The sequence below is a fragment of the Neoarius graeffei genome, chromosome 28, assembly GCF_027579695.1.
Source record: "Neoarius graeffei isolate fNeoGra1 chromosome 28, fNeoGra1.pri, whole genome shotgun sequence".
Taxonomy (NCBI): domain Eukaryota; kingdom Metazoa; phylum Chordata; class Actinopteri; order Siluriformes; family Ariidae; genus Neoarius; species Neoarius graeffei.
This window is the reverse complement of record NC_083596.1, coordinates 15,669,755-15,696,101: the sequence shown is the minus strand read 5'-3', so window position 1 is coordinate 15,696,101 and position 26,347 is coordinate 15,669,755. Positions and strand designations below refer to the sequence as shown.

Genomic DNA, 26,347 nt, shown 5'->3' with positions numbered 1-26,347 from the left:
TTTGTGCTGAATTTTAATTTTCATATTTTCCATATAATATAATGAATACAAATGTTTAATGTATAAAAATTGTAAATCATTCAACCATCATTTTAAATTTTTACAATGCAATTTTTAATAACGGTTTTTGTTAACCTTATGCAAATCATCAAACCATTTGCTTCTTTATTTATTTTTTAAATGCGACCCTACTGTATTGCATGGAGCTTGTAAGCAAACCTATATCATGATTAGGGATGTTAACCGATGACTGTTTGACCGGTGGTTGACCGAATCAACGTCAACCGGTTAACTTTTTTTTGGTTGTCGGTGAAAAAAAAAAATCAATCGTTTTGGAGCGGAGAACCTGGAATTCTGTGTTGTAAACGCTTGGGCCATGCCATGCGGTGTAAGGACGACAGTTGACAAATCAGAAACACCCATTCAGTCATGTCCCGCCCCAGTTAAAGACAGCTGACAAATCAGAAACACCCATTCAGTCATGTCCCGCCCTCCCGCCCCAGTTAAAGACAGCTGACAAATCAGAAACACCCATTCAGTCATGTCCCGCCCCAGTTGAACACAGCTGCCACTCAGCGAAAGAAAAAAAGTGTAGACACAGGCTTTTTAGCTTACAAATTACTATTCTGTTTTTTTTTTTTTTTTAATTATTATTAGAAGGCACATCGAGTTTAGTCCTGCCTTGGCCAGTGCATTCTGAAAGTATGTTTCGCTCTGTAGCCAACAATACATGTTATTGCAGATCGTATCTCTCCACACAAACTAAAGGCGCAGATGCCGACTTTTTCACGGCTTTTTCATGGACTGTAACGGCATTTGCTTATGTAGTAATTTTAATACAGAATTTACTCTGATTAAATTATTCAGACAATCCAACCGCTTCCCCCCCCCCCCCCCCCCCCAAAAAAAAAATCGGATCTGCACGAGCCGTGAAAAAGGTGCGCCGTTTGCATCCCTGTTTAAACTCGTAGGTTAACCGGCTAATGAGGCTCGGTGGTCAGTCAAGATTTTCTTTTTTTAAGTTTTCGCCATCCCTAATCATGATGTGTGGCCCACCCCTTAGCAATATTTTAACATGATCGTAAACAGGCTTGAAACCTGTGACCTTGTACACCAGCCCATGTCTCCACAAACAGTGAAAGTTTGAAGGCATTGTCTGCAGGCAGCTGCATTCTCACTGTGCATGAACAGTGCTTCATATTTTTGCACATTTGTGGTTTTACTCGTGGTGAGACATGATCTTTGGAGACTTTAACACTTGGATGTGGTCTAGATGTTGTGAGAAAACATGCCAGTAAGAAGGTGGGAAGCTCCGAGAACCTTGAATGAGGTTGCAGTGCTTGAGGCTTTCCTGCGCATTAACCTATATACATATTTAAATAATATTGGCTGGCGTTGAGTGGTATATCAGAGATGTATTCTATTCAGCTAGCATGATATTGAACGAGTCGAAGATGAGTTCAATATCATGATAGCTGAATGGAATTTATCAGATATACCATGAAAAAAAGCCATTATTATTATTATCCAGACACATTCGATGGAACAATTATTGATTTTACAAAAAGTTAAGAGCGGGGGGTTACTTACCAATATCCAATGCTGATTTCTGATCTAGAGTGACGTAATACACGCATGATAAGCGATATGCTAACAATGTTGCATGCTATCAAACCAAATGAATGAAATCCGCTAGAAGGGAATAGAACATATTTTTATTCCATTGTAAAAGTGTCCTTCCTGTATGTGTAATAACACCATGTATACTTCACACTGTCCTTTTTAACATGCTCACATGCCTGGTGCAAACCTAAAATCCGTGTTTCAGTAGGGAACTAGGCAGTGTGTGGTTAATATTCTGAATAATTCTTTGGTTTCAACTGTTTGAGATTTCTTTACCCAGAAATGTCGTCTGAATTCATTTGAAAACAACACGACTATCTGTATTGTTCTCAGCATGCATGATTTTCTGGAGGTTTTTTTTTTTTGAATAATTAATTTCAGGTTTATTTGATTTTGTCCCTGATGTGTTCCTGTAGGTGGTTGTTGTGGATCTGATAAAAAGAACTACACAGTTGGAGGATGGGTGTGGGCGTGGTGGCTTCTCACAGACATCCAAAAGTAAGTTATCTGTTAGTATTTCCTCTTTTTATATGTGTTTTATCTTCCTTTTTGTATCTTCTGTTTAACTCCTGCATGGACATGCCCTAATGCTTTCAGTCACGTCTCGTATGATGCCGCTTGCTCATTTTTATGGAGCTTCCTGGACATCAGCGATTAATTTCCTTGAAGTTTATACTACATTATATTGATGAAAGTCGTAAACTAGGATTACGTGCTGTAGCTGCAATGAAAACCGAAGTAGGCACTTTGTTTCTGATGCAGTGGAACGTTATGAGGATGAATCAAATGAAAACCTTAAAAGTACAGCATAGAAGTGAATTCTCTGAAATGAGTAAATTAAAATAGCCATAAATAGTTCATATACTGTAGCTACAGTGGTGCTTGAAAGTTTGTGAACCCTTCAGAATTTTCTATATTTCTGCATAAATATGACCTAAAACATCATCAGATTTTCACACAAGTCCTAAAAGTAGATAAAGAGAACCCAGTTAAACAAATGAGACAAAAATATTATACTTGGTCACTTATTTATTGAGGAAAATGATCCAATATTACATATTTGTGAGTGGCAAAAGTATGTGAACCTTTGCTTTCAGTATCTGGTGTGACCCCCTTGTGCAGCAATAACTGCAACTAAACGTTTCCGGTAACTGTTGATCAGTCCTGCACACCGGCTTGGAGGAATTTTAGCCCATTCCTCCATACAGAACAGCTTCAACTCTGGGATGTTGGTGGGTTTCCTCACATGAACTGCTCGCTTCAGGTCCTTCCACAACATTTCGATTGGATTAAGGTCAGGACTTTGACTTGGCCGTTCCAAAACATTAACTTTATTCTTCTTTAACCATTCTTTGGTAGAATGACTTGTGTGCTTAGGGTCGTTGTCTTGCTGCATGACCCACCTTCTCTTGAGATTCAGTTCATGGACAGATGTCCTGACATTTTCCTTTAGAATTCGCTGGTATAATTCAGAATTCATTGTTCCATCAATGATAGCAAGCCGTCCTGGCCCAGATGTAGCAAAACAGGCCCAAACCATCATACTACTACCACCACCATGTTTCACAGATGGGATAAGGTTCTTATGCTGGAATGCAGTGTTTTCCTTTCTCCAAACATAACGCTTCTCATTTAAATCAAAAAGTTCTACTCTGGTCTCAACCGTCCACAAAACATTTTTCCCGTAGCCTTCTGGCTTGTCCACGTGATCTTTAGCAAACTGCAGACGAGCAGCAATGTTCTTTTTGGAGAGCAGTGGCTTTCTCCTTGCAACCCTGCCATGAACACCATTGTTGTTCAGTGTTCTCCTGATGGTGGACTCATGAACATTAACATTAGCCAATGTGAGAGAGGCCTTCAGTTGCTTAGAAGTTACCCTGGGGTCCTTTGTGACCTCGCCGACTATTACACGCCTTGCTCTTGGAGTGATCTTTGTTGGTCGACCACTCCTGGGGAGGGTAACAATGGTCTTGAATTTCCTCCATTTGTACACAATCTGTCTGACTGTGGATTGGTGGAGTCCAAACTCTTTAGAGATGGTTTTGTAACCTTTTCCAGCCTGATGAGCGTCAACAACGCTTTTTCTGAGGTCCTCAGAAATCTCCTTCGTTCATGCCATGATACACTTCCACAAACATGTGTTGTGCAGATCATACTTTGATAGATCCCTGTTCTTTAAATAAAACAGGGTGCCCACTCACACCTGATTGTCATCCCATTGATTGAAAACACCTGACTCTAATTTCACCTTCAAATTAACTGCTAATCCTAGAGGTTCACATACTTTTGCCACTCACAGAAATGTAATATTGGATCATTTTCCTCAATAAATAAATGACCAAGTATAATATTTTTGTTTCGTTTGTTTAACTGGGTTCTCTTTATCTACTTTTAGGACTTGTGTGAAAATCTGATGATGATGTTTTAGGTCATATTTATGCAGAAATATAGAAAATTATAAAGGGTTCACAAACTTTCAAGCACCACTGTATCTGTACAGGAGGTTAAATTTCCATAATTATCTGTGTACATCTGTAAATGATTGCAAAAGACAAACCTATTGGGCCATCCTTTCCTCTGTTGGATCAGGGCTAATATTTCTTTAATTAATCTGATTACGCCAAGTAGGTGGAGCTTTCATTTTCAGATAACGTACTGGGTATGAGTGCACATAAACCAGTGATATAAATATTTATCTGGTTTCATTACTACTTTAGTATGCCCACATTTCCGAGTTTTTCTTCCGCCTTTGTGTTATAACTTATGGGGAATCATTACGTTGATGTGCGCAGTTATGTTCATGTGACAGTCGGACAGACTTGCCCTCACATAATCCTGTGAGTTTATCTGTTGTCTGCCAACTTCATATGACGTTGGTTAGCGTTGCCTCGTACCTTTCTGCTATAACATTCTCTGCAGAAAGTAGAAGCTGGCTATTTTCTCCTGTGTATGTTTTGTTTTTTTTTTTTGTTTTTTTTTTTGAGAAGCAAATGGGAGGGGTAACATTATAATGACATGCACAGTTCAGTGACCGTCAGACAGGTTTTCTCTCGCATTACCCATTTAAAGAGTTATTTTAATATTTCTATTTTAATATTTCTTTTATTTTTGAAAGTAGTTCATTAAAGGTAGACTGCCGGTCCGTGTACTTTTTCGTTCATTCATTATTCTATTTTGGAATGAAAGATGAAATTTAAAAAAGGGTGCAGCTTAGTGTTTTATTTAAAACAATACAAGCAGAAATGGCTCTATTTTGTTTTTGAAATGTATTGCCATCATCAAATAGTAGTATTAGAAAAGTGGACAACATTTCTGATCGTTTTCTTATTTTGTAATATTCATTTATTCCTTTATTGAATTTCATTTGACTGATCCTATATTTCACCCGGAAGTAAATTACACCGCCTGGCTCGTGCTCACTCATGTCTCACTTACAACACACGACGACGACGATAGATCGACCTCCAGCGAGATCATGGATGCTATGCAGTACATGCTCTTCAAAGGCCCTAAATGGGTGAATCTACGTGAAGAAGACATGTCAACACGTACACTCATAACAGAACAGCCATGTCCTGCGCCAATGTCTTTGAGGTGCTGTGAAGTATCTGCATGCGTAGCGTGCCTTCGCAACATTTCGCAAATTAAGTCGGAATATGCCTCCAAAGACGCCATGTCATGCGGATGAGAATAAACAAACCATAACGCTCCCAACCCGCCCACAAGCTTAGGCTTCCAGGTCACCCAAAACCTAAGTTCTAAATAAACTAAAGCGCAATTCAGAACAGCATTTTTCAAAATTGCTTTTTCCCTTTTTCTGCTGTTCAATGACTCATTTTCAATAACTAAAAATACATCAAAACATGGCTCTGGATTCCATTTCACAAGTCATACACAAGTGTAAAAATTCATAAACGATTCCTTTTTCATTTCTCGTGTGACTTCCAAAATAGAATAATGAATGAACGAAAAAGTACACTGACCACTGCCTTTCAGATTTTTCAAGTGTAGATCATAAAACAAATTTTCCCCGACACCCAATTATTTTTGTTTAGTGGACCGAAAGCTACTGAATTTGAATCACAGATTTCCGATTTTTTTTATTATTATTATTATTATTATAAATGGAACAATTAATGAATTTAGAGCCACATGGCCCTAAATTCTCTGCTATTTTTTCCTGCTTCACCATGACCCAATTCAAGATGCTATGTCATGCATTACGTGGTGGGCTTTCCCTGTTCACGCAAGGCATTGTGGGATACATATTTGAAACAGGAGAGAAAAATAGCCGACGTGAGTGTGCGAATGAAACGTGAAAGACCAACTACGGTAACGGAAAGCGAGAAGAAAAGACGTCATGTTGTATACGAAGGAAAGGAAATGCAGGACCAAACTAATAAATATCGGTGATCAGCTGTTCGTTTAGCGACAGAATAATGGAACTGTCAGTGCACTGTCAAAGGTAAACCTGTAGATGGCAGTAATGCAACACTGTGGATGCCAGCTGCCATAAAACCCAAAAGAAGAAGGTAAACCTGCACATGCGCACACGGACTTCCTCTGTCTGCTCGACTGCGCGAAGCGAGCGATTTCATGCACGTTATTTGTGAGGGAATCCCCTCAAATTAAATAACTTCCCAGCCACAGAATGGCCTGATATTTCTGTAATATCTCACAAAATAAACATGCATCACAATGACCAAATTTCAGAGGTAACTAAATTTCACCGATTTTTTTTTTTTTTTTTTTTTTTTTTTATGAAATTGAAAGGCCGTCTAGCTTTTAAAAATCGTCAGAAGTAGGCTACTGCTGTGAACACTGATCATAAAGTAGCTATGCTAACTAACTAAACATTCCAAGAAGCCATTTAATATTAGCTAGCTAACTAGCTACCTCTTAAGCTAACATGTGGCAGATTCTACCATAAGAGGCCAGTTAAGTCCCATCTCCTTAAATTGCTGAATTGATTATTTTGATCATTCTATTAAGTTTTTCTAGTAGTGCTTGGGGTCTTGGACATTCACAGTAAATTTTAGGACAGTAGTCCTGGTAACTAATTAATAAAAGCCTGACATGACAGACATGCTAAATGACAATAGAAACACATCGGTTTCTATCATCAAAATCTGACAGACAAACTAACGTCTACCATCATATTCTGACAGACACTCTAGATGACACTTTTGCTGTCGTCAGGTGCATTAGACTGACAGACTGACGATGGCATTTTTTAAAAATAACTGTGGGCTTCTCTCATGAACGAAATAGTTTTTTCGCTGTTAATCTATTTCAACTCTATCTGTTGACACCCAAAAATGATAAAGCCTGCTTCCACACGATAACTACGAAAGATCCATAATGGCTGAGTCTATCGTCAGGTCATCTGACAGAAATTCACTGACGATAGCAACAGGGATAATGAAAGTAATTTTTAAAATGGGAGTTATGTCTGTCAGATATGTCAAAGAAATAGAACTTTATTCTTTAAAGGAACAGTCCACCGTACTTCCATAATGAAATATGCTCTTATCTGAATTGAGACGAGCTGCTCCGTACCTCTCCGAGCTTTGCGCGACCTCCCAGTCAGTCAGACGCAGTCAGACGCGCTGTCACTCCTGTTAGCAATGTAGCTAGGCTCAGCATGGCCAATGGTATTTTTTGGGGCTGTAGTTAGATGCGACCAAACTCTTCCGTGTTTTTCCTGTTTACATAGGTTTATATGACCAGTGATATGAAACAAGTTCAGTTACACAAATTTAAACGTAGCGATTTTCTATGCTATGGAAAGTCCGCACTATAATGACAGGTGTACTAACACCTTCTGCGCGCTTCGGCAGCGCATTGATACGGAGCTGAGATATCAATGCGCTGCCGAAGCGCACAGAAGGTGTTAGTACGCCTGTCATCGCTACGTTTCAATTTGTGTAACTGAACTTGTTTCATATCACTGGTCATATAAACCTATGTAAACAGGAAAAACGCGGAAGAGTTTGGTCGCATCTAATACCATTGGCCATGCTGAGCCTAGCTACATTGCTAACAGGAGTGACCGCGCGTCTGACTGCGTCTGACTGACTGGGAGGTCGCGCAAAGCTCGGATAGGTACGGAGCAGCTCGTCTCAATTCAGATAAGAGCATATTTCATTATGGAAATACGGTGGACTGTTCCTTTAAAAATCTTTTATTGATGTACTCCGTGTATTTTTAAATGACGTGCTGTTTTAGAAGACCAAATACCATATTTTCAGTCTTGAAAATATTACCTCAAGGAAAAAAGGACAAGAAAAATTTCTTATTTTGTGGGCAAGTGATTAATGGATCCAGTTACGGTAGAATCTGCCATGTTCGTCTTTAGTTTGTGTGGATGTTTAAATTTAACACTTTCAGCCTCTTCTTTGGAAGGCGGTGGATTAAAAATTGTATGTGCTCCACAACACAACAATTCTTCCAACTATCGTGACACCCTCTTATCGCTGTGGTCTTAACCTGAATCAGTGGATCAGCAGTCGCACCAGAAGTTCCACTACAAACCAAGCAAAGATGTCTCACTTTGTTGTCATGGAAAATGAGGTGAATCATCTCTGAGAAGAGATGTTATAATTGCAATTAATCCAACAATCTAAAAAATAATTGGCCAAAAGTCCCATTTCTATCTGTATTGTGATGTGTTCGTAGTTGGAAGGTTGTTACAACACAACTGAATGAATGATCAGTCGCACTCAGCATCTCAATTGTTGAGTGCAGGAGTTTCTCAGTTTAATGAACCAGACACTGATCTGTTCTTATGTTCATTCTGTTTGCTCCAATCAAGGTGGTGCAACAGAAAAGTGTTCGCCCGATCGTCCGGAGGTCGTGGATTTGAATCCCGATCGTGCCACAGCCATTTGCATTTCATTTGGCTTTGTACCTGTACTCTGCACAATGACGAGGTCTAATCTAATCTAATCTGTGGCCAGGAGTTTAAGGGAGTAAAACTGGCCATGATCTCAAGTAGTAGAGATAGCATGGTCTCTCTCCGATATCCTTCACAGCAACAGTAGCTAATCATGGGCATCTATGAGCACAAGGAGGCAGAGAGTGCTTTCTTCCAGTTGGTGGCTTCAGGTGACTTGGAGAAAGCAAGTGTTGGCCTTCATTGGTATCTGTTGTATGATGGTGGAAAGGTACAAATGTAAAAATGTTTAATCATTTGCGAACATCACAATTAATTGGACAGAAATAATGTGATTTTAATTATTTTTGCTAGTTTGCAGACCTATACTTAATGTAACATCGTTAATAGGACGTCAACCTATACTTAATGTAGCTTTAGACCTATTAATAGGACTATTTTACAGTATTACTGTCTGAGGTGTTTTTTTTTTTTTTTTGTCAGACTAGTGAGTGCTGATATAATTGTTCGAAGGTATCAAGTTGCATGCTGTAGTCCGGCCGCCTCTGTAAGCAGAAGCATTATTCAGGCAGAAAGCTGGGGTTGTGCGCCGCCGCCGCCCCCCCCCCCCCCCCCCCCCCCCCCATGTTATGGAAATGCTGTACTACGTGGCAGTGTTTAAGGGTAAATAACGCATCTGTTGGTTCATGAAGACCCAACTAGGGGCCCACAAATGGTGTATCCTGCATATGCGTATACACAGTTTTCTCATTAGATCAGCTTCTCTCTCTCTCTCTCTCTCTCTCTCTCTCTCTCTCTCTCTCTCTCTCTCTCTCTCTCTGGAAAAACAAACAATATCAATTTTGTTCCAAGGTCTTATGAAGTTCAGCTCCATTACATTCAAACAATTCAGCCAGCATCCCAGTTCTACTCATTTGGTGAAATGTTGAGGAAAGAAACAAACTAATGCTACATTAATCACACTCTCAAGTATGCTGCCCCCCCCCCCCCCCCCCCCCCCCCTTTTTAAATAAACCCTCTGGGGTCGAGAGCTTCGCCGGCAAACCTCAGCAGGTTTAGAATGAGTAAGTCATGTATTTAGATAAATATTTTCATGAATTTTTATCATACAGGCATGATAAACAGATTGACAAACTTTACACTTTGTGCCCACTGCCAAATAATATATTTTTTTAATTACCTAAATTAGATGAAACATAAAACTTGTCACCTTACTCAGTCACACTGGTGTCTGAGCACGCAATTACGCATTCGTAAAAGACTATTCACATGATTAATCTCCTTTTTCACTCGTTTGGTTTCGATTGGTTTTTCTTTTGCGGTGGGAACGACGCCCACTGTAAACAAGAGAAAATCTGTCAGCCAAAGTTTAGGCTATTTGGAGGTAAATCTTGTCGCGAGATGGCACACGGATTTTATGTGCTTCGGATGATTCAGGACAGCGATTCAATTCAGTCTTGAGAACTGCAACACTGAGCGGTGTTTTTTTTTTTTTTTTTTTTTAAACTTGGACTCAATCCAGCTGAAGAGCAATTTGAGTAAGTGTAAATATTTCTCCTCTTACTTATGAGCATATCAGTTGCTGTGTGTGCTATAGTGCATACACGGGGGGAAAAAACCCAGCAGTTTTTCCAGTTTCCAAAATTAACTATTTTCCTCAAAAATAGTTCAATTTTGCTCTATTTTCAGTTTAGAGAGTAAAATGTGGAGTGAGAGCAAAATTACAGAGTTGGTTGTGGCTCTGAACTGAGTTAAATTGTACAAGAGTTAATTTCAAGATGCACTGAAAAGTCAAATACTAAAATAGTCAAATACCAGACAAATGATGTTTTAAAAAGCAGTTTTAGAACTGTGCTGGAATGTGTGAAAAAACCTGACTTGACCTGATGGGATTAAGAGATGGCTGTGGGAGGGGTTTTCACTCTTCTCGTTGAATGAAATGGAAATTTTTACCCTTCTGATTGAATATCCCACCTACTGCCAACTCTTTATCGTAAAACAATAGGGGACAAATTTTTTTATGGCCAGTTAATTGTCCAAATCAATGGAGCAGATTTATGTTTTTGCGCTTGATCCATTCCTAAGACTGAACAGAATCACCTTAAGTGATCAAAACGCTTCGACAAAATGGGTAAGGTCATGGATTTGTTTTTTGTCGTCCCCCCCCCCCCCCCACACACACACACATTCCAACACTATTCTAAAACTGCTTTTTACAACATCTTGATTTGTTTTTTTTTCCCTTTATGCTAGAGAGATATTATTGTAGCTGAACTTGTGCTGAATACAAAAAAAGTATGACTTTTTGAAAATGCAGCTTAGATTTGTTGAAATTGATGACATGACATCAGAACATGCCAAAATAATTTGAATGCCAGAAAACACCCTCAGACCCCAGAGGGTTACATGAGGACAGTGATTTGATTTTAGTCTGTTATATTGAAATATATTTTAAATATCCGGCTTCAAGTTTTAAGTATTCTTTTCACATCATTCTGATGCCAACTTGATCTGCCTTTTTTTTTTTTTTTTTTGTTAATGTATCTGAGATGTTTTTATCAGATGTTGACTGAAATGATTACTGTTCCTAAGTTTATGATGTTTGGTTTCTGTTCTCTAAATGTCATCCTCTGTGTGCAACATGCTAACCTGCCTTGCTCTGTGTTCAGACTCATCTTTGGCTGAAACGCATTTGCTGGGATTCTAAGCTTGCTGCTCAGTTAAAGAGCGCTTTGTGCAGTGGGGCGTTGTGCCAGAAAATCCTTTGGATGGTGTGTGTGTGTGGAAAGCAACTGTTAGTAACTGAAAGACATGTGTTGAATTCCATACCAGACATTTGTGGGAACCCCCCCAATGTGACTACATCACAGCAGCTTCCCAGAAAGAGCAGCCGATGAAGACATGCACGTTTCTGGATAGTGAAAAGCTGAGCTTGTTCCTGGTTGTGAGGTCAGGGTGGTGTTCGGGAGTTCTTTCTTCCCTCCATTTTCCTGCCACGAAGCGCAGCAATCTGCTTTAGTGGCTGCTGTTAGTGTCAAGTTAATCTAATTTGGTGAAATGGAAGATCAGAACCAGAGCCAGTGTCTGCATTTCCAGGGTAGATGATGTGCACAGACTGGATTTTGAAGAGGCTGAGCTTTGTTTCATATACGTCAGGGTTAATCATATTTTAATCATGACCATGTCTAATGGATCAGAACATCTTTCCCGTGCTGCAAGTGTAGCCAGATAGCATACGGCCCTGTCATGTGACCCTTCTTGTCCTACCAGACTTGCACAAAAGCTGGGGTGGGGTGCAATTTGACACTGCTATGGCCTTTATCTGGTTATGGCCTCTGGAATTTTGTTGTTGTGAAAATGTGAGTCTTAAAGAACAACTCCAGCAAATATATAAAACAAACATAATCTCTAATGGGTATTTCTTATTTTGATCATTTCTGATAAAATATTCTCGCACATTGCAAAAAAGTTGTAAGTTAACCTCGGATGCGAGTCCGAGTCTGCCCACGACTTTCACACAGCCATCACTGGAGCACAGCGGTTTTCACATGTGTAAGTAAATATACAGTGCAAATTGTTTGTATTAGACAGACAGATTATTATAAACATCCGTTCCCGCTGTATGCAATCAAGTGAAGATTCTTAGTTTGATAAAAATGGCCAAGTGTGTGCAAAGCCTCTTTGTGCAACTGGTTTAAAAGGAGTATGTGTTTAAAAAAAAAAAAGGCTACAATGAGCTTTAGGGCCCGGTCCCACAACACCGATAACTATACCTATAACTACACACCATACCTCTGCCTGAATGTAGTTCCAGTCTGGAGCAGAAACACCACAACTATAATATCGCTTGATCCTGACACTCGGAAATAAATGCATGCAACTTAAGCTAGCCGCACACTACGCCGATTTTCAGCGTACCGAGCCAACTGAAGTCGCGAGTCAGGCGTAAAGACTAGTTTTCGATGGTACCGACTCATCTCACAGCCGATTCGAAAAACTAATCGGGAGCCAAGTTGATCGGCGAGAGTCGCTAGCAATAGCCAATCATATCTTTCGCATATAACGCATGACATCATTAAACACAATTTCTAGCGCGAGAAATACGTGTTGGTAGCACCTAATGCAGGTATATACTGTAATTCCATAGACTGAAGCTTTATCCATAGACACAGTGGGCTGGAAAGCCACTCTGCTCAAGTTGTGTGGCTGAATTCCAAATCGCTTTAACTCCTCTATATAAGTGCACTATTTAAGGTTGGAAATAATAGCTCATGCAGCCTAGATAGTGCGCTACATATTCCATGTTGTGTCATTTGTAATTCAGCCTGTAGCATCTTCAAGTGTTGGATTTAACAGTAACTATATCCAATAGCCAATCACAAAGCTATTAAGTTGTCACGTGATATTTAGCGGAATGTTTGATGCTTAGTTCGCATAATCTCGTTTGGTGTCGCTTCAGTCGCGACTGCACTCGTCAACAGTCGTGAGTTAGTCGGGGATATGTGCGTGCCCTGTCGGGAGTCGGCTCTGAAATGGGTCGGTTCGGTACCGCGTGGATCGGCGTAGTGTGCGGCTAGCTTTAGGAATAGTCATGGAAGTCTTTTTCCAAGTAGTAGAACATTTATTCCGGGTCGTACTGTACAGCTTGGACTTCAAAAACAACCCATGCGCACACACTTCAGTGGTTTATATAATACGGATAGGACACAGACTATGGAAATGTAATAAAAAAGGATGCAAAATATAGAGGAGTGGTTATGGATTTTAATACAGATGCATCACTAATGCTAATAATTTACGGATTGGTCACGGACATTTCAGTATATTACAGATTGGTTACCGATTTCATACAGATGATGCATCACAGATTAAAAAATAAATAAATTAAGAAGTCTAAAACAAATGTTTGGACTGCTGAAGTTCGTAATTAAAATATCTTACCTGCAATTATGTTTATTAATTTACTATTGATATTTCACAGAAAATCACATATCCGTGAATAAAAGATCCGTTTTTTTTATATTTTCCGTGAATCTGTATTCCATGACTTCATGATGCAACAAGGTACTGGGTCCGTCTCAGAAACTGGTCTCTCATTTGGGACGTTATGGTCAAAAAAAATTTTTTCTAATTTTTACAATTTATTTATTTATTTATTTATTTGCATTTACCTAACACTCAATGTTTCTTTTGTCATGTTTAATAAGAATAAAGATAGCATCTTGCTTTATCTGGCCTCCACTGTGGAAAATTTTTTTTTGATTACAATTCAGATGCTTTTGTAAAATTGATTTACATATAAAATAACTACATCATGAAGAATTAAAGCCCCTCCTTCACAGATGAGTGAAAATATTGAATAAATTTCCTCTTTTTGATAACTTGGCATTTTTAACCCAAGCAATGATGACCTGAATTGATTTTTCACTTAAATATGAATAATATGATGCATTTTGGGTTAGGGATCGACCGATGTGTTTTTTTTTTTTTTTTTTTTTTCCAGGGCCGATACCGATACCGATTATTATGGAATTGGGATGCCGATAACCGATATGTGCAACCGATAAATGTAAACATTATAATTCACATGAAATTAAACATAGCACACACTGACACAGACCTTCATATCCATGAAATGTATGTTTAATTGTAAAATTGAACATGAAATTTTGTGCAGGGAGATGCCAGCAGCATTTGTACAATAAAGTCAAACATTAGTTAGAATAAAATGAGAAATAAAATAATAATAATAAAAAAATATTCACCAATAAAAAAAAAAATAAATCACTCCCTTCTATATTACAGCTCACCATTTTCAGTGGAAAATAAATGAAAATACACTCTGGATTCTTTTACACTAAGAACTAAGTAAGACTTACCAACTTCAAGTAGTTTTTAAATAACAAATCAAGTGTAGGGAGCTGCCTGCAGCATTTTTTAAAAAGTAAAATCAAACATAAAGTAGGCTATCACTCCCTGTTATGTAACAACTTAACAAGTAACCATCTACATTCTAATGCTTTTAATGCCCAAGCCTAATATTCCCAATTTAGGAGGATTATATTGTAGTGAAGGAAGCATTACATGGAGTTTCAGTGAGACTAGTTGGTTGTAGGCTAATTCAAGTGCTTCCTTCCGTAAGCTAAGTTTGCCTGGCTACTCAGATGTACAATTGGACAAGATGGACAATTTTAACAAGTAGTAGATGAAGAATGTAAACATATAATGATGTGCTTTTGCAACTTGTGCGTTTGTGACTTATTGCGGCAAAAGCAGCGTGTCCTTACCTTGAAGTGGGATCTGCTTCTGCCCGAGTGCCCATACGGCCGCCTTGAAACAGTTCACAGCGTTTAGCTACGCGTGTTGATTGGCTGTATCCCTTGTGCCGCTTCTACCCGAGTGCCCGTACGGCCGCCTTGAAACAGTTCACAGCGTTTAGCTACGCATGTTGACTGGCTGTATCCCTTGTGCTGCTTCTACCTGAGTGCCCGTACGGCCGCCTTGAAACAGTTCACAGCATTTAGCTACACGTGTCGATTGGCTATATCTCTTGTGCCAAACAAATCAGATGTGGTGGGCGGGACCGTGTTCTTGAACTCAGAGAGGCGAGTGCAGGAAAGGACGTGCAGTGACAGTCGCGTTAGGAACGAAATGGCTGCAAAAAGGCATGTTATCGGCATATCGGTGGAAATTATGGCTGATACCGATAACCCTAAAAATGCAGAATATCGGCCCGATATATCGGCCAGGCCGATTATCGGTTGACCCCTATTTTGGGTATTTGATATGGCGAAATAGGACACAATGGAAAAATCAAGAACACACCGGGAAGATGAGAATAATGGCGCTGGTAAAAGAACAGCGACTGTACCGGCTGAAGGTCGCGCGGGTCTCTGCTGCGGTGCGCGAGCAACAGGACATCACTACCGCACCGGACAGAGCGCGAGGCAGGGGCAGGGCAAAACGACTGGCCGTAGATTCTATCAAAAGTTTGATCTAAATTGACCATGGTTGCAAAATATTGGTCAAAAATACACAAACATTACGAAATATGAAAGTAAGATGAAAAACATTCTGTTGCCTTATACTGCAAGACTAAAACAAAATAAAACTGTCAACTCACCTTTTCAGTGATAACATCTGAACAGATCACTCGCGTAACAGAAAGACCGCAAACGGAAGCACGATCAACTTCTAACTGCTGGAGTGGAAAATTCCATTCTACACATGCAAATTGTTAATGTGTGTCCTTCCCCGCACACAAATAACACGCTACGGTAAAAAATAGACCACAACTTATTTTATAGCTCAGAAATTCATACAAGACCAGCTACCATCGTAACATATTCTGTAAGAAACGTATTCTATACCTAACTTTCAGCTTTCGTTTTAAAAAACAAAATCGCAGATTTATAACTAAATTTTTATATGGTGCAGTGATTTTAAGTTCCTACTTTTGGTGAGGTAGTGAACTTGACCCTGAGGCTTTCCGTTTAGATCAAAACACACGATCGTATTGGGTTTGAGTCTGCGGAAAATGGAGTTACAACGGTGATGAAATATTTTGCATGATGTTTTATTACGGTTATGATTATTCTGTGAGCGCACCAATCCTTAGGGGCATAAAGTTACAACTTGCATCAAAGATTGTTTTATCTGTATTATTTCTTTCATCATTTTATTTCAAATGAAAACCAACATCACCATTCAAAACCGTATAGTTTATTGACACTCTATATTTAGTGGGGTACCCCCACAGTACCCAGTTTCTGAGACAGACCCATGTACAAAAATGCCTGGGGAAAATAGCACGTGCTCAGGCATCACATGTAAACAATTAACTGATCGGTCAGATCGGATCAGGTCCAAGCCTGGAAAAATCGCTCCAGAAGCGATCTCACCAATACGGATAAACCCAGGCCTGGGCTATAAGTATCGTTATTGGTCTGGTATGAGCATCAACCACATAAACTGCAGGGGACCGATTTTGTTTATAGTTATCGTAATAATTATTGGTATTGTAGGACCAGACCCTTGAGTACAGCACTCCATGAGTACAGCACACACATGCCAAGCAGAAACCCCACCTGTGCTGTATCCTTAATTTGACGAAAATTCATAACTTCTAACTTCCAACTAGGAAAAAAAAATAAAATAAACACCCCTCAATTCAGAATTCCTATTTGTAAAGTCTCCTCAACTCCGAGTTCAGCAAGTGACGCCAAATCAACATGGCTGTTTACAGCATGAACAATAACCAAAGCAGCACTACTACTTTCTCATCTCATTATCTGTAGCCGCTTTATCCTGTTCTACAGGGTCGCAGGCAAGCTGGAGCCTATCCCAGCTGACTACGGGCGAAAGGCGGGGTACACCCTGGACAAGTCGCCAGGTCATCACAGGGCTGACACATAGACACAGACAACCATTCACACTCACATTCACACCTACGGTCAATTTAGGTGGGGTTTACATTAGACCGTATCAGCGGATCATCAGATTAAAGTTTTTAAAACGATTAGTGTGCACACAGCAACGCCAATACACGATTCGCGTGCACACAGCAACGCCAAAACACGGATACGCTTGGCTCTGCAGGCATCCTGCACTCCAAATCACTCCGCCCTGAACAGCGAGTGCCCTCTGGATGGTGCGCACTCCGGCCCTGCGCAGCTCACAGAGCGCGCAAGTGGACCCAATGAGCAGTGATTTGGGACCGAGCCGCTGTGTGTGTGATCTCAGTGCATGTCGGGCATGCACGTCACTTACCACTTGCAAGTGGAAGGATGGCAAGCCTAAAGACAATCATAACTACACAATGGGTAGTATTTGCGTCAGTATTTGCAGTATTTTCATACTTTTATACTCTTTAATGAAAGGTGATACAAGGCGGAAGTCCGCGCCGTTTTTCAGCAGTCGCGTCACATGACCAACGCCAGCGAATCAGGAAGGTGGATGTCACAGTGACGTTGTCCAATGACGACGCCAGCTAGAGCTCAGCACAGCGTATCCGCGTATTCTCAATGTTTACACAGCACCGGACCAGACACGATCTGGATTGAATACGTGGACCCTGGCGGATTCCCGTTTCCAGGCGTTTTAATGTAAACAGACAGTGCATCCGCGAAGAAAACGAGACCGACACGGTCTAATGTAAACTTGGCCTTAGAGTCACCAGTTAACCTAACCTGCATGTCTTTGGACTGTGGGGGAAACCGGAGCACCCGGAGGAAACCCACGCGGACACGGGGAGAACATGCAAACTCCACACAGAAAGGCCCTCACCGGCCACGGGGCTCGAACCCGGACCTTCTTGCTGTGAGGCGACAGCGTTAACCACTACACCACCATGCCGCCCACTACTACTTTATTTTTTAAAATAATTTATGCTGTATATAAACGTATTTGCTTTCATGCCTGTCAATATACAGGCATATGAGGAGGAACATGTACATCACTCATTGACGAACATGATGAACACGATGTCCTCGTCCTCCCCCCCACTCCTCACTCTGTAGCTCAAGCACACGGAGTTCGAATATGGTGTAATTCAAATTCCTGCTTCTGAGAATTCAAATGCAGTAGTAGAGCAGCCAGAAATTGCTGCAGTTTTTTGTTGATGCAGCAGACTCTCTAAGTATCTGTGGAAATGATCAAAATAAGCATCTCTATATACCAGCAAAAAAGAGGTAACCACTCCCCAGTGGTGATCAGGGTGTTTTTCTAGGTGGTGTTTTAACGTGAAGGTGCGACAGCATTTAAAAAGCGGATTTAAAAAAAAAAAACGAGCAGCTGGAGTTGCTCTTTCAAGGAGACGCCCACCACTTTTACAATGGTCTAGCTTTAATCTTTAACTAACTCCTGATACCCTGAACATGTCTTTCTTTAATGCGGTGATAACATTCTGCTGTCCTGTTACCCCTTTTCCCCCTTTTCCTCTCCGCTCACCTGCCTGCAAAGAATTTCTCTGGAAGTAATAACCGTCCTGTGTCGCTGTGAGAATATCGAAACGTCGGAGGGCGTCCCCCTGGATGTGACCGGGGTGGCTCAGGTAATCCGATCCAGTCCAAGCAAACAATTTTTATAAAAAAAAAAATCCCAGACAAACAAACCCACTGGACTGAACGACAACAGCAGGGCAGCTGGAGGCAAAATACACAGTGGCAGCAGAAAGCTGGTCTGGAAATCTGTTTTCTCATGCGCATGTTTTTCTGCTTCCCCTGGTCTGGGCAAACACACACTATTACTAATGCAGTGCTACCTTTATGGTTTTCTTCTGTAGTGAAGGGGAAAGAGAGTCAGCTGTCACCAACACACTCCTGGCTTTTCTACACCATCATGCATTAAAGGCTTCCATGTGCACTGTCTATACAGAGTGTATTTATATACGGCACTGAAATCAATTCTGTATATTTATTTATCCATAATGTCTAATGTAATTTGCTGAGACGAGTCCTGGCATTTTATTACAGCTTGTTTACAGTGCACATGGATGACATGTCTGGAGTGAGTGAATTTTGTTTTTTTTTTTGTTCCTCCTCTGTTTTCATGTCCGCCTTTTATCTATTGTTCTTCCCTTCTTTCTTCCTCCATTCCTTTCCATAGACCATCAGCCCAATTTTTTTGGTTTGTTCTTTCCTTTCTTTGCGTCTCCCGCAGGATAACACTAGAGATTATGACCCTGCAGCCCAAGTGTGAGGATGTTGAGACAGCGGAGGGGGTAGCGCTTACAGTCACAGGGGTGGCACAGGTAAACCCAGAGCACCTCCTCTTTTTAACAGGCTTAACAGGCTTTTCCCCCGTTTTGCCCTTCAACCTATCCAGTTTTCTAGCTCTAGTGCAAGACTTTTATTCAATCAAGCAACATCAACAAAAAAAAAAAAGCTGAAAAATGTCTTGGTTTCTGATTGCACTGGTGGTCAGTGACCTCCTTTCTGAGTACCGACTGGACGGATATACAGTGGTGGGCAAAAGTTTGCATACCCCAACAGAATGTTTCGTTTCTTGCCTATTCCTAAGAGAAATTGAATAATAATACACAAAAACCTTTATTTCACTTGTGGTTAATGGTTGGCTGAAGCTATTTATTGCATTCATTACTGCGTTTACTCTTTGAAAACCATGAAAACAACAAAAACTATCTAAATGACCCTGATCAAAAGTTTACATACCCCTGTGAATTGGCCTGAAAACCTGTACACAATTTGACATAAACAGGACTGAATGGCAATTAAAGGCAGCTACCTTCACCTGTGATCTGTTTTCTTCTAATTAGTGGGTGAAAATAAAAGTCAGTAAATTGCTGGACTTTTGAGAGAACCTTTTATCCCTCATCCAGTGCTGCGTGTCATCTTTGAGATTGAGCCATGGGAAAATCAAAGGAATTGTCAAAGGACCTGCGTGAAAAGGTAGTTGAACTTTAGAAATCAGGGAAGGGATATAAGAAAATATCAAAGCAATTAAAAATGTCAGTCAGCACTGTTCAAACAATAATCAAGAAGTGGAAAGTCAGGGGCTCTGTAGACACCAAAGCCCGTTCAGGTAGACCAAGAAAAATTTCACCCACCACTGCTAGAAGAATTGTGCGTGATGTAAAGAAGAAGCCCCAAATAACATCTGGTGAACTTTGAGATTCTCTGAAACAAGTTGATGTGGATGTTTCAAAGAGTACAATTAGGAGACTCTTGAGAAGAAATGGGCTGCATGGGAGAGTTGCCAGAAGAAAGCCCCTTCTACGCAAATCCCACAAAGAAGCCCGTCTATGATATGCCAGACTGCACAGAGACACACCCCAAACCTTCTGGCAAAAAGTTGTGTGGAGTGATGAGACCAAAATTGAACTTTTTGGGCACAAAACTAAACGCTACATCTGGCGAGGAATCAACAAGGCCTATGATGAAAAGTACACCATTCCCACAGTGAAACATGATAGTGGATCTCTGTTTTGGGGATGTGTGAACTACAAAGGCACTGGAAATTTGGTAAGAGTTGATGGCAGGATGAATGCAGTCACTTATCAAAAAATACTGGAGGAAAATCTACACGCCTCAGCCCGGAAGCTGCGCATAGGACGAACTTGGACATTCCAGCACGACAATGATCCAAAACACAAGGCCAAATCAACTTGTCAGTGGCTACAACAGCATAAAGTGAAGGTCTTAGAGTGGCCATCTCAGTCTCCTGACCTCAACATTATTGAGCCACTCTGGGGAGACCTCAAACGTGCAGTCCATGCAAGACACCCCCAGACTTTACAGGAACTGGAGGCTTTTTGCCAAGAAGAATGGGCAGCTTTACCATCTGAAAAGATAAAGAGACTCATTGACAACTATCACAAAAGACTTCAAGCTGTTATTGATGTTAAAGGGGGAAATACACAGTATTAAGAATTGGGGTATGTAAACTTTTGATCAGGGTCATTTGTGTAGGTTTTTTGTTGTCATAATGGTTTAAAGAGAGTTAACGTTTTCTTGACAATAAATGGCTTCAGCCAACCATTAACCACAAGTGAAATAAAGGTTTTTGTGTATTATCATTCAATTTCTCTTAGAAATAGCCGAGAAACAAAACATTCTGTTGGGGTATGTAAACTTTTGCCCACCACTGTAGAGTCAGTCAGTTATAGTTTATTTAAAATTCACCAGCCCGAGCCAAGCATGTGGTTTCAAGCCTAAATCATGTACATTAATCTAATTAACTGATCAATAGATAATTTATTTAAAGCATGGTTTTATTGATGATTATAACTGTAAATCAATATGAAAGACAACAGTAACACAACTTTGATCAGTAACCTTAACTATTACAGTGTGTCTGATATTTATAAAATGCTTGGTTTGGTTTCTTGCCTTAACTGATGGCAGGGCTTTAGACTGGATTTCATGCTTTACGACTTATTTCAAGGATGCTGAAAATCAGAAATCTTGAAAATTAGCTCCGGGGCAAGGAAAGGGACTGCCTGTGCATCACTGATCTGAATTTCTTTATTTTATTTATTCCTGTCACGTCTTGGCACGTGCCTATTTATTCCAGCAGAAATCTTTCTGCACTTTACGGAATTAAATCTTCAACAGACACCTAGTCCACTGCTGCTGCTTCAACAAATTTGCATCTCATTTGATTGTCAAAAGGAATTAGACACTGCCAAGAGACTTCACAAAGCCACACGAGTGCTTCCTGTATGAACATCTTCATTGGATTGTTGTAGCTCTGTGGCGTACACTTTTCACCTCCTTAAAACATGTTTTGATGAAGATGATATATTAGAGAACACAGTATTAACAATGATAAATATGGGGGCGTCGTGGCTCAGGTGGACAAGGCGCCATACCATAAATCCGGGGACCCGGGTTCGATTCTGACCCGAGGTCATTTCCTGATCCCTCCCCATCTCTCTCTCCCGCTCATTTCCTGTCTCTACACTGTCCTCTCCAATAAAGGTGAAAAAAGCCCAAAAACAATCTTTAAAAAAACAATGGCAGCCATAGCCGAAAGGTTAGAGAAGCAACCTTGAGCCCAAAGAGCTGCTGGTTTGATTCCCTGGGCTGGCAGGAAAATCCATAGCTGATGTGCCGTTGAGCAAGGCGCCTAACCCCCAACTGCTCCCCAGGCTGTGTGTGTGTGTGTGTGTGTGTGTGTGTGTGTGTCTCTGCGCGCTTGTTGTACATTGCTCTGGATAAGAGCGTCTGCAAAATCCCAATAATGTCATGTAATGTAAATATAGCTGCATGCAGTGATTATGGGGTCCAAGCACTGCGAGATGGACTGTGGCAACGCAAACCTCATGCCTTGATCCTGATCCCGGTCATTGAGCAAATTACGTGGAAGAGTAGCAAAAATTTATTGTTACAATTTAAGATGAAGGACCTTCAACCAGTTGTACCAATAATCCTACAAATTAAGAAAGAATGAGATTTGAATTATATTTCTATGGCGAGTTCCAGAGTCATGGACATTGGATAAATTGGTAAGAAGACTTTTGGGACCCTGATGAATCTGCGTAGCAAATTTCATAAAATAAAGTATCTGACTGGTTCTGTGAACATGCGGAAGAAGAAAAACAAGTTTTGAGAACAAATAAAGAAAGACGTGAATCAAAATCGGTTAAAACACGTTCGGGGTTCTTTTATTTTCCCTCCAAATTGCATTTTATAAAATGGTTGTATGAGCTAGGTTGGTCAATGATTAACTAGAATTGTCTATATACTGATGCATCAACATTTATTGTTGGTTAATGTTGATCATATGAATACATGCTGTTTTTTATAAGGCCTTTATACCCAGTGATGTGAAAACAACAAGGCATTAGTAAGTACAGTCACTTTAAAGTGCATATCCCGGGTAAATTCAGGAGCAATATTAATGTAATTCTCCTATTTTATATTAAACTTTGGTCAAATATCTGTAACATTTTGTATTTTGTGCAATTTTTTTTTACCTTGCGCAATACCAGAAAAATTCAGTTGAAATCAAGCCATTTGAGGCGAATTGGTCCGCCTCTGGAAAAACTTGGCATTTGGATTTCCCGGGAAACATTGATTTTCGTGACGTCGTGTGCGGGACGCCTCCTTCTGAATCCTACATCAGCGCTGGTTTGTTTATGAGAAAACGACCTGGTGGTTTTCTGCAAATTTCTTCAATGTTATCGCGTAATTATTAAAATGGTTAACAGATGTATCGTAGGAGGGTGTAGCAACACCAATCTTGATGGGATTAGTACTCATCGTTTCCCAAAAGACCGGACAATGAGAGAGAAATGGGAGCGCTTGGTCTACACAGGCTGTGCACTGAAACCGTGCAAGCTCGCGCAGTCTGCTGGCGCTTCCGCAGGTAACGTCACGAATCTGGCTCCAGACTCCCTTGGGATTTTTCCAGGCGCGTTTTGTTATTTTATTTTTTTCTGCTGTAGACAGATAGCCTTGTGCAAAATTACCCTTCTGGATGAGTGTGTAAAGGGACATACTTTCATTTAAAAAAAAGACGAAATTGGTCCAGAATATGCACTTTAAACTGATGTTTCAGTGAACAATATGGACTCCTTTAACAAACACGTTTACTATCAGTTCCTCCTTTTTTTTTTTCATCCTGTAATATTGTTAGAAGGAGGAGCCAAGAATCAAGGAAGGAAAGGAAATGAGGGAATGCACTTAAGCACTCGTAGGCTTCTTGGCGTACCCTAAGGGCAGCATGAAGCGGATCTAGGACAGGAAGAGCTTGCGTTATTACCCCCATCTCACCCATTTCATACACAATAGCAAAACAGAGTGGGCCTGTGGTCACGTTATCTCATGAGTGTGCTGTTTCAGTTCCACCTCGGGACCAGATGTTCCTGAAAAAAAAAAATTCCCAATTCTGCATGCATGAATTTTTTTTTTTTTTTTTTGTGATGCCAGATGTGGATGATCCTTGCCAAAAAGAACAACAAAAATATTTTTTTTCTCTTTCATTTATTTCTATAAACCTTATTTTTCCAGTTTCTTCACGTTTCTTTTATTCATCTTGCCCTTTCGTTTTGTTTGATCCTGTTGTGAGAATGATTGTGTTTGTATATGATCGGGATGGAGGATTGTATTTTCAGATGCATGCAGCTGTGATTTTTGAATGTCTGCCTGAGCTGTGCTCCGTCTGTAGGCTAAACTTGGTAGTGTACACACTTTTTTTCCATCTACACACACTGGTTGGACCCACACAAATGAATGACCATGACTCCCATGGAGATATTTTGAAAGAATTAATGTATTCAGATTTTATTCAATTCTAATTTGAACCACCACTTTTTTACAACATGATTATGTGAATCGGTTTAATCAGGCAAATCTGATCATGTGTACTGCTGGGAGTCATTTGGGACTCTGTATATGATCTTTGAGCTTGCATGATGTTTCCACTACCCACATTTGCACTATCGGTTCAAAAACTCTCTATTTATTTATTTATTTATTTATTTATTTATTTATTTTTTAAAGTGGCTGCCCACTCTTTTCCACATTCACCTCAGTGCAAGTGTACGGCTGCAGGATGCTGATCTGCGGCCAGCAAGTTGCGAGACGGATAAAGTAATTACAAACCGGATCAGCTGGTCCCAGATCGGCGCAAAAGGAAATCTCCTGCCTGAAGCCAGAAGTTTTGTTAGCACACCTACTTTTGATGTGTAACTGTCCAAAGAACCAGCTCACTCTCTTCCCATTTCACAGCAGCGGAATTCAGTATTTAAAAATTCAGTTCAGTTTACAAGGCATCACCAATACAGGCTGTCCGTTATACAGTTTTGGTTTATCTTGCAGCAGTACTGCAGTGTTTTTCAAGCTAATCTCAATATACCATGTCTTGAGCATGTGTGTGATTACCACAAAGAAACGTTTTGAGGTTTCCTGTACTGAGAAAAGAACAGAAGGACCCATTTTCTTGAAGCGCTTCTTACGGGAGTTAAAATGGCAGTTGTTGAAATGGTCTGTAAATGCAAAACACGTGCAGTATTTTTCAGTCATGCATATTTGTAAGCTCTAAATCTGTATAATTTCCCCTTTTACAGAGAACTATTTCTAGGATTGGAAGAATTTGTGGCCTTGAACATCAACCCTTCTGATAACCAACAAGAGCTTTATACATTTTCCTGTTTATCAAGCAGTTGGGTGTGATTTCATGGCTGGGTCAGAGTTTATGACCTTTTGGCTCAGCTGTATGGTATAATGCATCAACATGAGTGCTTTTTCCATCTTGTTGGTATGCTGTAATTAAATCCCATTCTTCTATCCATCCATTGTCTATACTGCTTATCCATCAGGTTAATGTTTACCGGTTATCCATCAGAGCCAATCCCAGCTGACTTCAGATGAGAGGTGGGGTACACCCTGGGCAGGCTGCCAAGCTATCGCAGGGTTAACACAGAGACGAGCGAGCATTCACACTCTCATTCATACCCAAGGGTAATTTAGTGTAGAAAGTTGACCTAATCCTTGTCTTTGGACTGTGTGAGGAAACCCGACCAGGACGAACATGCAGACTCCACACAGACGCCCCAGTGCACCACGAGGTTTGAACCCAGAATCTGCTTTGCTGTGAGGCAACTGTGCTAACCACCACGCCACCCCGAATTAAATTGTATGGAAAACAGCCACTTGACTTGGCAAGGACTCATTAAAGTACCTTTTTAAATATTCTGCATGTCCTGGTGATGAGTGAACGTCGTGACAGGGTATTGGCCTGACCATATATTTATGGTGCCCTTTAGTTGTAAAGAAAATTTTCCACTTATCCCTCTCCCGGATATGGGTGCGGTTGTTTGCAAGTTTGTTTTGATGCAGAGATGTGGCCGAGACCAAAGGTATAAAACATGACACTGAAACTTAACATAACTAATGTAATTCTCCTCTGTGTTCAATGTATGGTCAAAGTCTGTCATTATTCTTCTTTATCATATAAAAACCAGCACTGGCTGAAGATGTGGATGGATGATTAAACCCCTGGCTAAAAGCTTTATTGAGCCACTTCTCTATATTGCTTATTTGGCAACGCAGAAGTAAGAAATTGCTTGGGTTTCTTCTTTTTTTTGTGAGAGACTTCCAGTTTGATTCATAAGCACTTGTTTGTAAATGTAGTAAAGTAACAAAAGTACTCGATGTTATTTGTTCTGATGCTGCCATTATTATAATATTTATTTATCTTTCGCTCTTTCTTTTGCTTGCTCTTTTTCTTTCTTTCGCTTGCTCGATCTTTCGCTTGCTCGCTCGCTTTCTTTTGCTCTTTCTTTCGGTCGCTCTTTTTCGCTCTTTCTTTCACTTGCTCGCTTGCTCTCTTTCGCTCGCTCTTTTGCTCTTTTTCACTCACTCA

At 40.3% G+C, this 26,347-nt stretch overlaps 1 protein-coding gene across 4 annotated transcripts in view; it reads left to right on the top strand.

Moving 5' to 3' along the window:
• LOC132875628 (flotillin-2a) overlaps window positions 1-26,347 on the top strand; it is a 64,804-nt gene that overhangs the window by 24,691 nt on the left and 13,766 nt on the right. For 2 of the 4 annotated variants that reach the window (XM_060912549.1, XM_060912547.1), the window contains exons 2-3: window positions 2,040-2,121; window positions 19,178-19,268. In XM_060912549.1, coding sequence (XP_060768532.1) covers window positions 2,040-2,121; window positions 19,178-19,268 — 173 coding nt within the window. The remainder of the gene's footprint in view (window positions 1-2,039; window positions 2,122-19,177; window positions 19,269-26,347) is intronic. The other 2 variants (XM_060912550.1, XM_060912551.1) reach the window with 1 other exon arrangement.